This window comes from Hakea prostrata, chromosome 3 (assembly GCF_041222555.1).
Source record: "Hakea prostrata isolate BN-2017 chromosome 3, UWA_Hpros_2, whole genome shotgun sequence".
Taxonomy (NCBI): domain Eukaryota; kingdom Viridiplantae; phylum Streptophyta; class Magnoliopsida; order Proteales; family Proteaceae; genus Hakea; species Hakea prostrata.
The window spans coordinates 15638387-15655340 of record NC_142602.1 but is presented as its reverse complement, the minus strand read 5'-3'; the positions used below and the strand labels follow the sequence as shown (position 1 = coordinate 15655340).

At 36.2% G+C, this 16954-nt stretch overlaps 1 protein-coding gene across 3 annotated transcripts in view; it reads left to right on the top strand.

The window, feature by feature from the left end:
- Positions 1-16954, top strand: part of LOC149021151 (P-loop containing nucleoside triphosphate hydrolases superfamily protein) — a 36911-nt gene continuing 19957 nt past the window's right edge. For 2 of the 3 annotated variants that reach the window (XM_089149409.1, XM_089149408.1), the window contains exons 1-8: positions 1-488; positions 8830-8896; positions 12665-12975; positions 13265-13435; positions 13531-13833; positions 13979-14055; positions 15414-15498; positions 15600-15812. In XM_089149409.1, coding sequence (XP_089005535.1) covers positions 234-488; positions 8830-8896; positions 12665-12975; positions 13265-13435; positions 13531-13833; positions 13979-14055; positions 15414-15498; positions 15600-15812 — 1482 coding nt within the window. In that variant the 5' untranslated portion in view covers positions 1-233. The remainder of the gene's footprint in view (positions 489-8829; positions 8897-12664; positions 12976-13264; positions 13436-13530; positions 13834-13978; positions 14056-15413; positions 15499-15599; positions 15813-16954) is intronic. The other variant, XM_089149410.1, reaches the window with a different exon arrangement.

The window sequence follows — 16954 nt, the reverse complement described above, 5'->3', positions numbered from 1 at the left end:
CTCTTTTCCACATCACATGGCAGCTTTCCAAATCAGAGCGGGAACTGGGCAATTCTTCCCGCCATGGCCAAAATTACCCGTTGGTCCCAGATTACGTAGATATCTTGTTGATCTCAAACTAGAACTCTTCATGGCTGAGACCCCTAAATAGTACTAAACCTCCCAATTCAAAATCACTCAGGTCTTCCACTGAAAAACTCTAACGACTAAAGAACCCTAATTGCGAGGGTTTCATGGAAAATTCGGCTGCAGAAGGCAAGATCGCCGAGGTCAATGATTCTACAAGACCTCCCGTCCGGCGTAGACTTGTTCAGTCAACACTGTTCGCGGATAGATTTCCAATTATTCCAGTCAAAGAAGAAAATGGAGAAGGTAAAGCAGTTGAAGATGAAGACGACGCCGACCACGATGAAGAGGAGTCTCGTGGACGTGCGGGTAAGGGCAAGAGAAAAAGAAAAGCTAGGGCACAACCTAAAGATGATACGAAGGTAAATTTTCTTGATTCTCTCTGATTGCCGGTTCCGCTTAGGATTAACGCAATTCAGTTCGTACTGTGATTTTCACTGAATTCACAGCTGCTGCCGAATGTGTGTTGTTTGCCGTGTTGATGACCTTGAATACACTCCATAGAGGCTTTGATTACTGAGCTAGGTTTGAAGATCTGTAGAAATAAAGGAGTCAAATTAGACTGGATTTTCTCACATACGTTTTGCCTTATTTATTTGTTGGGTTTCACAGGATGATTTCCCCCATTCTTGAACGATTGTTACATCATAGAGAAAGGAAGGGGGAAAAGAACAAAAACGCAATTGTCTAACGAACATCTAACATACTCAGAGAATGGAGGGAGAGGCAGATTCTATTGGAAAATTGAATAATTTATAGCTAATAATCAATTGTGGTTTTTTGAGCCACATTTGTAAAAAGAGGTTCCTGGGTCATGGTAATTATAGTAGAGAAGGAAGTCTCTAACAATTGTATATGAAACATTTACAGATCAACACCAACTTCTACCGAACTGGAACTGGATCCCATAAACAAAATTTGGGAGAAGTAAGCAAACTTAGTGAGTCGAATTCTTGCTATTTTTTTTTCTTCCCTTCCTCTTGCTGATCCCTTATTTCTCATACCGAATTTGATTTTTTGCCTGGCTTCTCTTTCCCTGCTTCTATTGGGTAGTTAGATCCAGGTTTTGGAAGTTTGCAGTATCAACGGTAATTCTTTTTGGCTATACTAAATGCAAAGAATTTTATTGAGAAAAAAATGTAGAGCTCAAAGTTATATGCTCTTTATTGGGAGATTATCATTTAGAAGATCACAATTCACAAAATAAACTAGTATTTTCTGTTGTCTCATTTCGTTAACACATCTAAAGGTCAACCTCTCTAAACCCTTCCTTGAGGTTCCTTTAATTACTACATATGATTTTACATCTTGGCATATTCTTTGAAGTTGGGAGTGGGTTGTGATTTGTCCTTGAATTTTCTTTCTTTTGCTTCCAGCCCTTGTCCTCTAATGTAGTGGAAGGACAATATCAGAAGAAGGAAGCAGTTGTATCCTTGGCAATAGGGAGGCACCTTTTCTATGATCAAGACAGTAGGACTATAGTAATATAACCTCAATTCAACTAACTAATAAAATGAATCTTGCCTTTCTAAATCTTACCTGCATTATAGCCCGATTATCCTTTAGTTTAAAGGTCCAACCCATGCTATCCAACCCAAGACTTTTTTCCACTAAAGTTACACCATCTTTTATAGATTTTTGTATTAGATAGTGATACTTCAAATCTGTTTGCTATCCCCTTTTTAGTTGTAAATAGTCTCACCATGAAGCAGGGTAAGGTTGCAACCCTATGTCCTATAACCCTTTCCGGGCTTCATGATAGTATGAGCTTTGTGCACTTGGCACACCCTTTTTTGTTATCTGAGACCCTTCCATTTCATGGTGATGTAGGCTTAGATTGATACGAGATCAACAACAACAAAAACAAGTATTATTCTAATTGAATGGGGTTGGCTACACGGATCCTTACCTTCCAATCAACTCTATTTGAGGCTATACTAGATATAACCTTAGCCATGGATATCCTTCCTCAACACTTCTAAGGTTATTTTATGTCTACCCTTAGATCTTCTAATTCCTTCAATTTGGACTAAATCACCTTTTATTATAGGGGCATTTAAAGGCCCTTGTTGAGTGTGGTTATGTCACTTGAATTAACTTTCTTGTAGCTTGTCATTTGCTCATTCCTTACCTTATCCTTCTTAGTTTTGCCACTTATTTATCTTAGCATCCTTCTTTTTGCTACATTGAGATTATCTATGTCTTGATTCTTAATAGCCCGACACTATGTACCATATATCAAAGTTGGTTGTACAACGGTCCTATAGAATTTTGCTTTAAGCTTTAAACAAATATGTCTATCACACAAAACCTTAGACTCACCTCCGTCCACTTCATCCACTCTATCTTAATCCTTTGGGAAACATCATCCTTTATATCACCTTTTTTTATTTATGATTGGGCTAAGGCACCTAAAATAATCACTTCGTGGAATTCGCATCAAGTTTTGCCACCTCATCATCTGTCAGATTATAACCCAAGTTAAACACTATATATACCATCTTTGTTCTACTTCAAAATCTTTTGATTCCAAGGTTGCTCTCTTTAGTTCTAACTTGGTATTAATCCCTATTTGTGTCTCATCTACCAAAACAATATTATCAACGAAAACATACTCCAAGGAACATCATCTTGAATGTCTTTAGAATTCATCCATTATAAATGCAAATAAATATGGGTCATTGATTCTTGATGTAACTTGAGTGTAATCGGGAATTCACCACCTTGTTCCTCCATTGTTCTTACACTTGTCACTGAACCATCATACATATCCTTAACCGTGTACACATATTTACTTGCAATATTTCTCTTTTTAAGTCTTACCGAACTAACTTTCTAAGGATTGTATCATAGGCATTTTTTAGATCAATGAAGACTATATATAGATCTTTCGTACATTCTCTTTACCTTTCCATAAGTCTCCTAATAAGTAAGTAGCTTTCGTTGTAGACTGTCCTACATGAAACCAAGCGGTTTCTCTATGATAATGGTCTTTTTTGGGTTTTTGTATGTGTGTGTGTGTCTTAAACGGGTATTAATTACTCATCCAGGTTTATGCTTCTATGGTTATTATCAAGGAAGAAATTTCGACCGAAACAGGAATTTCGACCTTGCAAAAGGCCGAAATTTCGACGTTTCGGTCGAAATTTCGATCGAAACTGGACACTTTTTCTGAAAATTATAACTTCATTTTCGGGCCTCATATGGACTCAAAATGATTTGGATTCTTGTATACTACCTATTTCAAGCATAATAAACACAATGGAACTAGTATTTTGTAAAAAACAAAACTATTGAAAATTTATCATTCAAGTATACTAACAAATGACTGGTTTCGACAAGTGCAAACTGTATTGCATACATGCATAGAATCAACAACATACATGAATTGTTTGGTAGAATGGTCACATATACAACAAGTCAACAAAATAAAATGACCGGCTAGATCAAGTGATGGTGTCTCAAATATATAAAGCTAAAGCCTATATAACATATATACATAAAATAAAAATACATAATTTTAGAAAATAATTATTATAATAAAAAAATGAAAAAATGGTAGCAAATAATAAAAAGATAAGTTTAACAAAACACAATTATAGATCATAGTCCTAGGCTAAACATATATTAATTTCAAGGCAATACAAGATCATTTAAGGCATGAACAAAACAAAAATAAAAAAGGGGAAGTTTGGAACTGTTGGGTGTGGCTCATGCTTCACATTCTATTGTTGCTGGAGTTTCCTTTGTAGCTGTTGTGGCTTAGGAGGTGTTTGGAGGCTAAAAATGAGCAAAAGTGGTGTTTGAAGGCGAAGGAGTAGTGAAAATTAGGTGAAAATGGGATAGAAATCAACAAAAACTAAGGAAAAACAAGTTGGAATGCTGATATGTCGAAATTTAGGTCGAAATGGTCGAAATTTCGGTCGAAATGGTCGAAATCTCCGAAATTTCGGTCGAAATTTGATACTTTTCCGAAATAATTGAAATTTCGTTTCGTTTTTTAAAAATGCAGACATTTCGACCGAAATTTCGACAATTTCGGTCGAATTTTCTTCTATGGTTATTATAGATTTGAATATCCCCTTTATTTGTATATTGGGACCACGGTGCTTCTTCTCCATTCATTTGACATTTGTCTTGTGCTTATAATTTTATTAAACAACTTAGTTAGGTTCCTAAACTCTTCTATACTCCTATTAGGGTTTCATTAGGATATTGTGCCTTGTGTACTTTCATCCTTTATAGAGCTTCTTTTGCTTAGGACATCATAATTGTCTATATACATGTTCAAAAATTGGTGCCATGGCGAATAGTGTAATATTTCGAGTTATGGATGCCTGAAGCATATCCCTTTATTAGGTTAGAGAAACAAATTTCTTGTCTCTTCTTGATGTCCTCATCATGTGCTAATACTTTACCATCTTACCTTTTAATATGTCTAACTTGTCGAGATCTATACTCTTCCTATCCTTATTTTAGTTAGCTTATAAATAGCTTCCTCCCCCCTCCCCCAACTTCCTTTGCTTGATCAATTAGGAACCTCTAAAGCAGGATCTTGTATGAACCAACCAAGTTTGAGTAGGTTAGTATTGGGTGCAAGGTGCAATTGAAGGATAAGGTTATGTTACAGCTAGTGTGATGGTAAGGTTATGGCTAATGGGTGGTGGAGAGCCTATCTGTGAAGGTTTGGGGTTTCACTAATAAGATTTCTATGCTGAATTTGGAGATTCAGCTAAATTAGGGTTTTGTTTTTGAAAAAGTGAGAAGATGAAGTTCTAGGATTTCAATTGGTCAAATTGCAACTAAATTCGAATGGTTTTGTTGTGAGAAAATTGGAAATATGTGATCAAAACATGTTGAGGTTTGGATGGCTAGGTGATGTAAATTATTTATAGGGGTTCCACAGGGCCTAGGGTTGATCCCTAAACTCTGTGACCCCTAATTCGGTCTAAGGGCATTTTAGTAATTTTGCCCAAATTTGTGACAATTGGATTTAAGTCTCATTGAGCCCAGGCTATTGTCTAGACATTAGAGGTATATTTATTTTATTTTTCGATTAGTATTTTGCAAGTTATGTAAGAGTCTTAATCAAGGTGTGATTCCTGGTAATGTTGGGATCCGAATCATCCTATAATTTGGGTTCACGTTAATTTTCTTTTTTTTTGGACTCCATATCTATATCTAGAATTTGGATTGGAGTCCTCGAGAGTTAGTATTAATTATTTTGTTGTTTAAGTCAATGTCTTAGTCAAGTAGTAAATGAGTCGGAATTGATTAGTCAGTTAGAGTTCTAATTGATTTTCCAACTTAGAGTCCTTTTTGATTTCTTTATTTGAGGCCATAAATAAAGAGTTCAAACTATTTAAATGTTAAATAACTTAAATTGATATGAATACAAATCTGGGTTTGGAGGAAATCCAAGTCGTGGTCTTTTATGGAGGGCCACAACAGAATTATTACATCATCTTCTTCAATTTCTAGCACTATTCTTCAAACTCCAACAACAGTTCGACAACTACAGCAGCTTCCTACCATTCTTCAAATAAGTACAACCCCTCCCCTCCTCATTCCTAGTCTTCCCTCTGCTTCCCTCATCCATTGCACCCTCCTTTTTTATTTTCTTGAATTTTCGGACTTTTTTTGAGGTCCAAATCTCAAGGTCAGATCTATTATAATCTAACCATTAGGACTGTCTCAAACTTTAGAAGCCTCATGCCCCCAACCACAGTGATTTTGGATCCCAATTTGATCGCCTGATTGTCCAATTTTAAGATACAACTATTTTCTTGAATTTTCATACTTTCCAAGACCCCTAAAGTAAGAACCTTAATATTTTTCAATTTAGCCATCCAAACCCCCCACCAAATTGGAGAATCGTCTTCCTATGTTATTACCTACCTTCCCTCCAAGATTCAACCCATTTTGACACCTATTAAACCAAAGCTTCCATCTTAAGGAATTTGTCCCTATCTCCTATGACTTGGGTTTTCATATCTTTCTGAGTTTGACCATAAAACATTAACCTAACCTTTCCCTTAGAAAATATTTTTTTCTCAACCCGTATCACAAAGGAACCCCATACCCCCCTAAATTCCTCAATCCCCAACTAAACTTAACCCTAGACTTTTCCTAACCCTAGAACCCCACAACTAACCCAATCTGCTCAACCATCAGGTATTCTAAACCCTAATTGACTGCTGATTTTAATAAAGAGGATCTTGGAGTAAATTTGCATTAAGGCAACATCCCCACAAGGTAAACCCGAAAATTTTGGTTTACTTCAATGGTTGGGGTTCTAGGAATTTAGGGGATATGAGGTTCCTTTGTTATAAGGGTTGAGAAGAAAACATTTCCTAAAGGAAAGTTTGGGTTAATGTTTTATAATATAAAAGATATAAAAGTCCATCCAAGGCTGATATGGGATAAATTCCTTGAGATGGAAGCTTTGGTTTATCAGTGTTAGAATGGGCTGAAACTTGGAGAGAAGGTAGGCAGTAATACAGGAAAATGATTATCTGAGTTTGGTGGGGTTTGGATTGCTAAATTGAAAGATATTAAGGTTATTGTTTTAGGGGTCTTGAGAAGTACAAAATTCAAGAAAATAATTATATCTTGAAATCAGATAATCATAATGGGGTCAAACTCAGATCAAAGGTCACTAGGGTTGGGAGCATGATTCTCCTAAAGTTTGGGACAGATCCAATGATTAGATTGGTGTAGATCTGACCTTGTAATTTGGGTCTCAAGAATAGTCTGAAAATTCAAGAACATAAAAAAGAAGGGTGTGATTCATGTGGGAAGAAGAGGGAAGGCTAGGAATGGGGAGGGGAGGGCTGTACTTGGAGAATGGTAGAAGCTACTGCAGTTGTTGAGCTGCTGTTGGAGCTTGAAGAATAATGCTAGAAATTGAAGAAGATGATTTAATAATTCTCCTATGGCCATCCCAAGAAGACCAAGACTTGGATTTCTTCCAAACTCAGATTTGTATTCAATTCAACTTAATGGTTACATCATTTGAAGGCTTTACTTATAGGCTTATAGCCTTAAATAAAGAAATAAAAAAGGACTCTAAGTTGGAAAACCAATTAGAACTCTAACTGGTTAACCAATGCTGACTCAATTACTACTTAATGAAGACTATGACTGAAACAAGATGACTTAATAACTAACTCTTGAGGACTCCAATCCATATTCTAAGAGTAGATATGGAGTCCTAAAAAAAAGGAAAATTAAAGTGGACTCAAATAATGGGATCCTAACATATCAGAGAATCTTACCATGACTCGGGTTCTTAAATAAATTGCAAAATACTAATCAGAAAAATAAAAATATCTCCAAAGTCCAGACAACACCTTGGACTCCATGGGACATAGACCTAATTGTCACAAATTTGAAAAAATTACTAAAATACCCCTGAATCAAATTAGGGGTCCTAGGATTTGGGGGATAGAAACTTAGGAATGAATCAGGAACTCAGGGTTTTTTATGATGGAACGACGAAACTTTGGATCCAGTTTTGCTGTTGGTTTGGGGATGCTGTGTATAGATTGTGGAAGGATTACAATATTTGAATTGGACTATGGGGAGTTTTAGAATCAGCTGGACTTTTGAAAAATTGAAAAGGAAAATGCTAGGGTTGGGGAATTAGAGGAATATAGAGAGCTTAGGATGGAGTTCCTTCAACTTAATGATTGAAAAAATTCTTGAGACTTGAGAGGGAGAAAAAATAAGAAGAGGAGAAGAGAAAAAGGTTGCCACAGAACCATGCAATGGCATTGTACCTTACTGTTAGCAATAAACAAAAATCAAAATTCTATGTATCAATTTCTTTTTTAATACTTGCCCAGATTACAACTCAATATACAAGACTAAAAGACAGTCTATTATGACTTAAAAGAGAATTTCCCTTATCCAAAAATAGAATATTTCATAACAAGTTTATTTAAACCATTAGCTCAAACCAACTAACTGGTTCAGTTCAGAATATGAACTAAAAATAAAGTAAGGAAATAAAAAAAAGTAAATTTTGTAGGTAACACCATTACATAGGAAACCATTTGATGAGTAGGCATTGTGAGTTTTGGAGCCTACCTGAAGGCTTGCTAAGAACACCGCCAAGCCATTAAGGAGGAGTCTTCCAACTTCAAAAGAGAGGAACGGAAAGATCCAGTGGCATCTCTCGTCACATTCACGGATTATTGCATCTGAATTACCAAAAAAATAACCAAACTGTGGTTGTTTTGGGATCGCACCTGAAGTACTAGACAAAAGGTATTAGTTTGGCGATGGTTTGAACGTCAAACTCAGATTCAGCAACAATCTCAGTTTTTGGTTGTGTGAAGGGGGAATTGGCTGAAGTTTTACTATTTGTAGCATTTATCTAGTTAGTGTTTTTTTTCTTCTTTTTCCTGTTCACATGTTCTGTGGACTTGAGTGTCCCTTTTGAACAAAGATTGTACTTACCAGCCTTATCCCAATATGGTTATAACTTGTAACTTGTAACTCTGTTTGCAGTTTGAGTTTTGTTCTGTGTTGAGCAGTCAAAATTCTAACTTGTGAAGGACGACACTTGAGAATAAAGATTTTGGAGTGAAAGACTTTGCTTCAGAATAATTCTTTGGCTTGGTAGTTTAGATAACTTTTTAAATGACAGATGTTTACCTGTAGCTTTTTGTTTATCTTTTTCAAACTTTTGGTTCACAGGATCCTGTTATGTGCAATGCGGCTCCAAACCAAAGAACACAAAACAGAAGATCTTCTGTTACTCTTGGTATGTGAAGTTCATAATCTAACCAAGGCCTTGCTACTTTGTTAAGTTATGATTGTGATTATTTAATATGTTCTGGATGCTGGTTTTTTGTGATTAAGTATTTGAACTGAAGACTGTTGTATTTTATGATTTATTGTTTTCTTCTCTCTCCTTTTTCTAAAGTGATGCAGAAGATAGAGCAGTCACTCAATTATGCTGTAGCTATCTCTCCTTCTCCAGGTTCTCTTTTAATTCTTCTTCACAGTTCTTGGTTGTGGAGGTTTTGTCAAAAGTATTTAAGCCGACCGTGTTGGACTTATCAAATATCCACACGCAAACCTTGCGGCTCACTCATCACAATAGCTTCCATTGAGGACACTGGAGTTTTCTACTAACCTAAGAAGTTGAAAGAGGCTGCCTAAAATCAATCAGGTACATATTGAATGGGGATGTCTCCATAGGCCGGAGACAGATGGGTAAAGTTTACTCTCAAAACTGCTACTAAAAATTTAGAAAGACTTCTTAAATACTGGCATAGTAAAGACTTAGTAACTAAGAATTGTTAAATTCACCCAAGAAAACCAAGAATGGCTACACAGAAAGTAAAGTATATCCTCCAATACGGAACAATTCGGCAGCATAACATCTAGAAAACCTCCTCAACCATCTGAAGGGATATGGGCCCCCTGAAGAATCTTCCTAACCTTTTAGATGTTGCACTGGCCACAATTTTCAAGGGATCTTAGAGACACAACCGTTGGTCACCGTTGGGCCTATCTCCAAACAGTGGGGCTATAATATGACCAGGTTTTAACTTCTACGGTGGGTCTAATTCAGGGCCTGGTTAGGCTGGACCTTCTTCCCTATTTGGTGCTGCTGTTGTAGCTGTACGTAATCAATAGATTACCTACTGTGTGGATTGTCTTACTATACCTTTATGTTATTAATTTCCAAGCAACCATGCGTCACCTCTTTGAAGCTTGGGAGTAGCTCGGATAATGACAAGCTATAAGAAAGTGGTTTCAGGAGGCATGGCCAAGTTTAATGAAGACCTCTAAATGCCCCTGTACAGACTACAGCGGAGTTATTTAATCCAGATTAAAGGAACTAAAAAAGCTGGGGACAGACCTAAAATAACTTAGGAGGCGAGGTGTAATGTCCCAATCTCCATGTAAAAGAGAAGATAGCCATTTGTTAAGGATCAACATTATTTAGGTAGTGAACTGGAAACCCTTGAGGGGTTTATCTATTAGTTTGGTAGATTTCTAAAATCACTCACTAAAACATAATTGATTTCTAGTGGAACTTAATCATCTCACATTAAAGAAAATAACATCTCCACAATGGCCATAAATCTGATTAGTCCTGAAGTATACTTGATCTTCCAAAAATTACAATACGAAATCAAACTATCCTAAGAAATATAATAGACATAGTGTTCTTCCTCCATGTAACCATCATCTGTTGGGTTTAGTACATCATTTGTAGAAATAAGAGGTAAGTTTTGGAGGAAACTAAGCAAGTACAACCATACAATAAATCAATTAGTTTTTTTCTTTCAATAAAATATAAAATAATTCTTTTGCAAAATATCTAATGCATATATGTGACATGATCATAAAAATTTCTCCTAAACCAAGTGTTTCAAGTTTAATGGATGATGTATGCTGTTACATAGCTTGTTTTGTACCACAACCCTGTCATCCATCTCACCCAAAACACTAGTGCTTACCAACTATCACAAATTTGGTGGATGATCCATGCCATTACATAGCTTGTGCTCTACCATAACCCTATCATCCACCTCACTCAAGACACCCATGCCTCACTTACATTTACCTAAACAAATTTAATGGATGATCAATGTTTGGCAAAAAAAAATGGATGATCAATGCTGTTACATGGCTTGTGCTGTACCACCACACTATCATCCATCTCAATGGATATAAAATATGCAATTATGAACATGATATGTATCGATGAGATATGCAACCAACAAAAAATGAGATGCTCCTTTTGATGAAAGAAATCAATGTTTGGCATATGTTAGATCACATAATGTGTTCTGGAATTTAAAACAAATACTAGACCATTAGCAAATAAATAATAACACCAACAAAATCTGTTTTGATAAAACATAAATTTATCTATAGAAAATATATTCCACAAAACACATCTTTTTTTTTAAATATCAAATAGTAAATTTAAAAGAAATAGACTATTAAATAAAATATATGTTGACAAGATACAAGGTTGTAGTTACAAAAACATCAGGTTGGTAGAGTATAGGGTTGCACTTACTCAATGAAGTCACAAAAATTGAAGCATAGTTCTCACTTAGATAGAGGGGCATCATCCAACTTGATCCCTTCTTCACCTTCTCTTTATTCTTTGCTCACTTTACCTCTCTTTCTCACTAAATAATAAGAGATGGGTTCTTAATCACCCTTTTTTTTTATAAACTCCGTCTCTTTATCCTCTCACACATAGCTTTTTCTCTCTCTCATGCACTTCTAGTCTTGTTTTCTTTTCCCATATTAAATCCCTTAATCTTCATATTTTCAATCTTATTTTCTTTTCCTAGTTTAAATTCCTCAATTATGTTATTTTCTTTTCCTAGTTTACACTCCTCAATCTTCTATCTCCCACGCATCCTCCTTTCTTTTCTTAATTTAAATTCCTCAATATTTTCTTCTCCTAATTTAAATTAAATTCCTCAATCTCTCTTCCACACATCTTCCCTTCTTTTCTTAATTTAAATTCCAAATTCCTCAATCCTTACTTCCTTTCCTCTTCCATGCATCCACTTCTTCATTTTTCCTAATTTGAATTCCTTTTTATTCCCTCCCTCTTTTCTCTTACGCATCTTGTCCTAATCCTATCAATCTCCACATCACCCTTCCTTAGTTCCTCTCCTCTTTTACATCACCTTCTGTCTCTTTATTATCTCAATCAATTTCCACCTCACTTTCCTTAGGCGTGGACTTTCTTTTCTTGTCTCATATTTGATTATTTCTATTTGTTGTTTCATATGGATTCCAAATCAGGTGTGTGGGTGGGGTCAAGATAGCACCAAAACATTTTATGAATTTTTAGGCATCTACGGTGCATCGAACCTTGGACCTCCTTCTTTAATCAAGGTGAAGGTAAACCATCTAGTTACTCTGCAACTTAAATAAAAATTCACAAATTAATTCTAATATGTTTATTAATCCTATATTAATTCACATTTAGAGCGTCACTGAGTCAATGTCAGTGTAAAAGGTCTAAAATACCCTTATACTTTGATCACTAGTGTTACAAGTGGTGAGAAAGGATATGCATGATTTAGATTTGTTTCTAGGATGGCCTCAAATAGGGCCTGATTGGAAGGCAATGATCCATGTAGCCAACCCCATTTAGTTGGGATGAAGTTGCTTGTTGTGTTGTTCCATCTCAAATCCTATTTTAAGGCTTATACATTTTTTAAGGACTCTACGCAAGTACATATCTGCAACAAATAGTTCTAATTAGCAATTTGATCTGTTTGACTGGGGTGTCTACTGCCTAATGTGATACCTGAAACTGTCCACTATTTTTTTTCTTCTTTTGCATGCTTTGTTGATTTCTAGTAATTTCTTGTGCTTGATGGATGCTATGGTTTATGATTAGAAAATTTTGAAACCATATATTGTGTATGAGAATAAGTTATTTGTATATTATACTTTTTGGTACATTCTTTGGTTTTAATGTTTTCCTCTAATTCCTTGGGCAAGTACTGATGTTTGATCTATCTGCTTTTTCGGTAAGGTAAGAGAAGCCCTCAACAATCAAAGAAGCAGCTGAATACCACACCTAGTAAAAGGCCTCGACAACCAAGGAAGAAACCAAGGCAGGTTAGCATTACACCTAGTACAAGCCCTCAGTCGTCCAAGAAGAAAGCAAACAAGGATAATACTACACCTCGTAAAGGCCCAAAATCTGGTGGCCTGAAGCGAGCAAATCGTAGTCATTCAGTAAAAAAGAAGAAGTTGGATGCTGAGGAATGCAAAGATATCCGTAATGAGGACACGCCACAACCAGTTACTGACTTGTGGTTGGAGGCGAAAATAAGAGCAAAGGTCCGTGGAATTTTTTTTGGTGTTCCCTTTTTAACAAACAAATGTAGTGTTTTCCCTACGTTGGCTTATTTTCTTGTTGGTTTGCTCTCACCCGTGTAATTTATGTTTATTGTTTGTTTTGGAGAGAGTCTTAGCACTTTGTATTTTCATTCTGTCTCCAATGGCAATTTTACGTTTTGATTTTGGAGTTTGTTCATTTTTGCATTATATCAATGTTCAAAGATTTTGGACATTACATAACTTTTCATTTCCTTGAACTGTTGAGCCTTTGTCTGACTCATTTTTCCAGGAAAATGCAAGACTGTCTGCTGGGAAGCAAACACATCCTTTTTTCTCCATGTGGAAAGCATGTCAGAAAGTTCAGGACACCATGGAGACATCTACTGTAGACACTAAGAATGAGGCTAAGAATGAGGATGAAAGCACTTGTGGCCCTATTCATGTATTTGAGGTTCTACAGGTAATAGTGTTGTTGGAAATGGACTTGTTTCTTACATTCTACTTCTAATTTTATCTCCTGTTTTTGTAAACTCATCCTAATGTTGTTTGGTACAGGAGGAGCCTATGTTTCTTGACTGGAGAAATTGGGTATTTCATGACGGAACCTCAACCCATTCTACTATTGCTCGAGAAGATTCATGCTCTTCAGTCTTTGAAGGCTTTGTTCATCCTTTGAAATTTGCAAACTTTTGCACCATGTCGAATCCCAATGAAACATCCTTAATTCAGACGGAAGTGCTTTTGGATCAATCACATTCTCAAGTGAAAATGTTGACCGCAATGTCACCAACAACATTTTCCTTGCCATCTAATACAGAAGCATCTAATACAGAAGCAGCACAAAATTACTTAGAAATGGTAGCTTCTATTTATTTTATGTAGATATTCTTTTGTCTTCTCTCGAAAGGTTTTTCAGATATCGCAGCAATCTTTTAGTATTGTTGTGTTTGTGTACATGTGACTTGTTACACAATATTCAGTCGTTGAGCATTCAAATTTGCAGGTCCATGAAAGAGATGGAGTCGGTTTCTCTGGAAGTACTGGTTGCACTTATAATGCTGATCTGAGGTCACAGGATAGGTCAGCAGTCTCCTCAACTGTTTTCACTTAATAGCCTCGCTTTCTGGATGACATCATTATTAGGACTATTACAACCAACTGCTCTTTTTTCTTGGGGTATGTCTGTTGTAGGGGTGTATCTTTGTTGTCTTCAAGTTCTTGACTGTGCTTATAAATCTAGTAGCAGGGTAAAGTCCCTAGAAGGGGATGCACCGGGAATGGTTAATGGGTTGATCGTGTACGACCCACATTTGAATTTCAGTTTCAATTAGGGTTCTGACCTCATTCAAAACTGAAATAATTTGCAAAGTTTCGACCAACACAGATTTTCACTGATTTTAGGCCCAATAACCAAATTAGGTCCCCAAACTTCTAGGAAACTCTAACTTAGGTCCGCTAAATGTAGTAAAATCTTTTGATTTTGCAAAAAGGAAAAAAGGAAGAAAACCAATCCTTTATGGCAGTTTGTCTTCGGACTTTAGGATGGTAGTATATGTTGTATGGCTATACAGTATATCCAATACTAGAACAGACAGAATTCAACTTAAACAACTAAAGTACACATTAAAGACATTTCCCTGCGAGTGGCTGACATACCCAAAACAGGGAATGGATGAAATGTATGCTGATCTATATGACCACATGCACTGAACTATAGCTGCTTTTTCTGGCAGAGGATGGCCACACCAGTGCCCACTTCCATTGCTGTCCCTTGTGTACATTCCTCCAAGGGTACTAGACATGCTACAAATGTCTAGGAGGTTGGGTTGTTCGAATTTGTTCTTAGAAGAATTGATAAAGTTAGGTGCTATGAAGTGAAAGACGTCACCTTCTCCAGAGGGAATGAAGTTATGAACTTATGATTTAAGAGAGAGCTCTAGCGAAAGCTCACCATCCTCAAGTGAGGCAGGGGGGGGGGAGGTAATCTGTGGGTGTGTGGGTTGAAGGGGGAGTTAGGTGGTTTAGAATGTCCAGAGGGGGAAGGGGAGGGAGCAGAACCAAGGAGGCCGGTGGCCGGCATCGTAAAGGACATTCAGAGAAGGTTACAGACTTACAGGCAGAGAGAAGGGTACATGTATTTATTAATCCAACCCCAGTTTAGCTTCCATTCTTCTGTAATTGTTACTTCAAGCCTATGAAAATGGAAATGTCATAGGTCTACTTTTTAAGTTTTCTTATGATTTGTTAGAATATCTGATGGTTATAGCTAGTTAAATTTAAGCATTGTGGTATTAACTTGGTTGTCTTTTTCCATAATCCTAATCATATCACTGACAGGTTTGTTGTTTCTCAAAGCTTTCCACTTGGTGTTTGAGAGAATTTTTCTTATTCTTTGAATTAATGAATCTGTTGTTTTTGCTGTATTTATGCATACGCAGGATCAAGTCATATTACCATGGTTGTGCTAATTTACCTGTTGGCAGTTTGTGGACAAATAAGTATGAACCTGGAAAGACTTCCGAGGTTCTATCTTGCAATACTTTTTATTTTTTATATAACATATAGTTTCTTTTCCTTAATAATTTCGATGAATTATAAGATTTTTATGATGACATATCCTGCAGGTATGTGGAAATGAAGAATCAATAAGGTTTCTAAATGAGTGGTTGGGTTCTTGGAATGAAAGATATCTCAAGAAAAGTAAAAAGTCAGCTGATTACGTTGAATGTTCCAGTCAAAATAGTGAAGATGTCTGGTACCAAATTGATTCTGACGCTGAAAACACGGATGAAGGACAGAGCCTCAAAAATGTTCTCTTGGTTACTGGACCAGTTGGGGTATGTTGTCGCTGTATTTTGAGGCAAAATGATGTTGGTATTTTGACTTTGGATGTATTTTTTTTCTAATGATGAGTTATTTGGTCATATATCGGAGTTTGCATGCAGATACCATGAATGCATGCACCATATTTGCTACATTCTGTTCTGTCATTATTATTGTTATTTAATTTTTTCTTTGTTGCCAATTTTAGTTGTTAGATGTCCGTACTTATGGAAAAAGAATTTTATTAGTGGATTCACCAATTGTCTCAGTCTTAAGGATTTTATTATTTTTCTTTGGTGTTTCTGTTAATTCTTTTCTGGCTTATTGATTATAAGTACAAAGCTGTAATTACAAGATGGGCAATTCAAGATTTTTTGTAGGATGACATTAAGCTTTGATATTGAAGTATTATGAAATTTTCTTTGCAGCTCGTGAATTTCTATTCCACTGGAATTGCCTCAAGTCTTCAATTGAAGAATATATACACACATGTAGAATATCTAAATCTATATAATATTACAAATTTAGCTATACAAAAAGAAGTTAGTATTGAAAACAAAATGAACCATTTATTCAATGTATCAAACAGCTGAGAAGTTGTCTAGTGAAGGAAAGGAAAAAGTACAAATGACCTGGATCTACTTTAGAGGACCCAAAAAAATGCCAATTGAAATCCTGACAGAGTCAATGATTTGCCAAGCATTGTCAGTTTCTCTATCCCATGCAGAAAGTTGTCCTTCACATATGTTTGTTCCAAATTCTTTGATCATCTGATGAATAAAGGAATGAGTTTATGAAGCTACAATTTTTTCCTTTGCATTGATCACCCCACTAGTTTAGTAGTTTCCTACTCAGTTTGGAGAGACAAACAAGTGATGAAACAAGTGATGGGAGGGCAATATAGAAGAAGGGGGGATGGGAGTTGTAATGCTTAATGACTGTAACTTGAAGTTTGTGCTCTAAGTGGAAAATCATAATGGAGTAGGAGTAGCTTTATAAATTCTACCCAGGTTTGGGATTCTCTTCCGCCTCTCGCTAGCTCGCCCACGACCTCACCTGTTTGGCTCCCTTCCCCCACCAAAAACTTTTTCACTTCCTCTGCCTGGAATCACCTTTGTGCCCATAACCCCAAACCCCCCGGGTTTCCTTGGTCTAG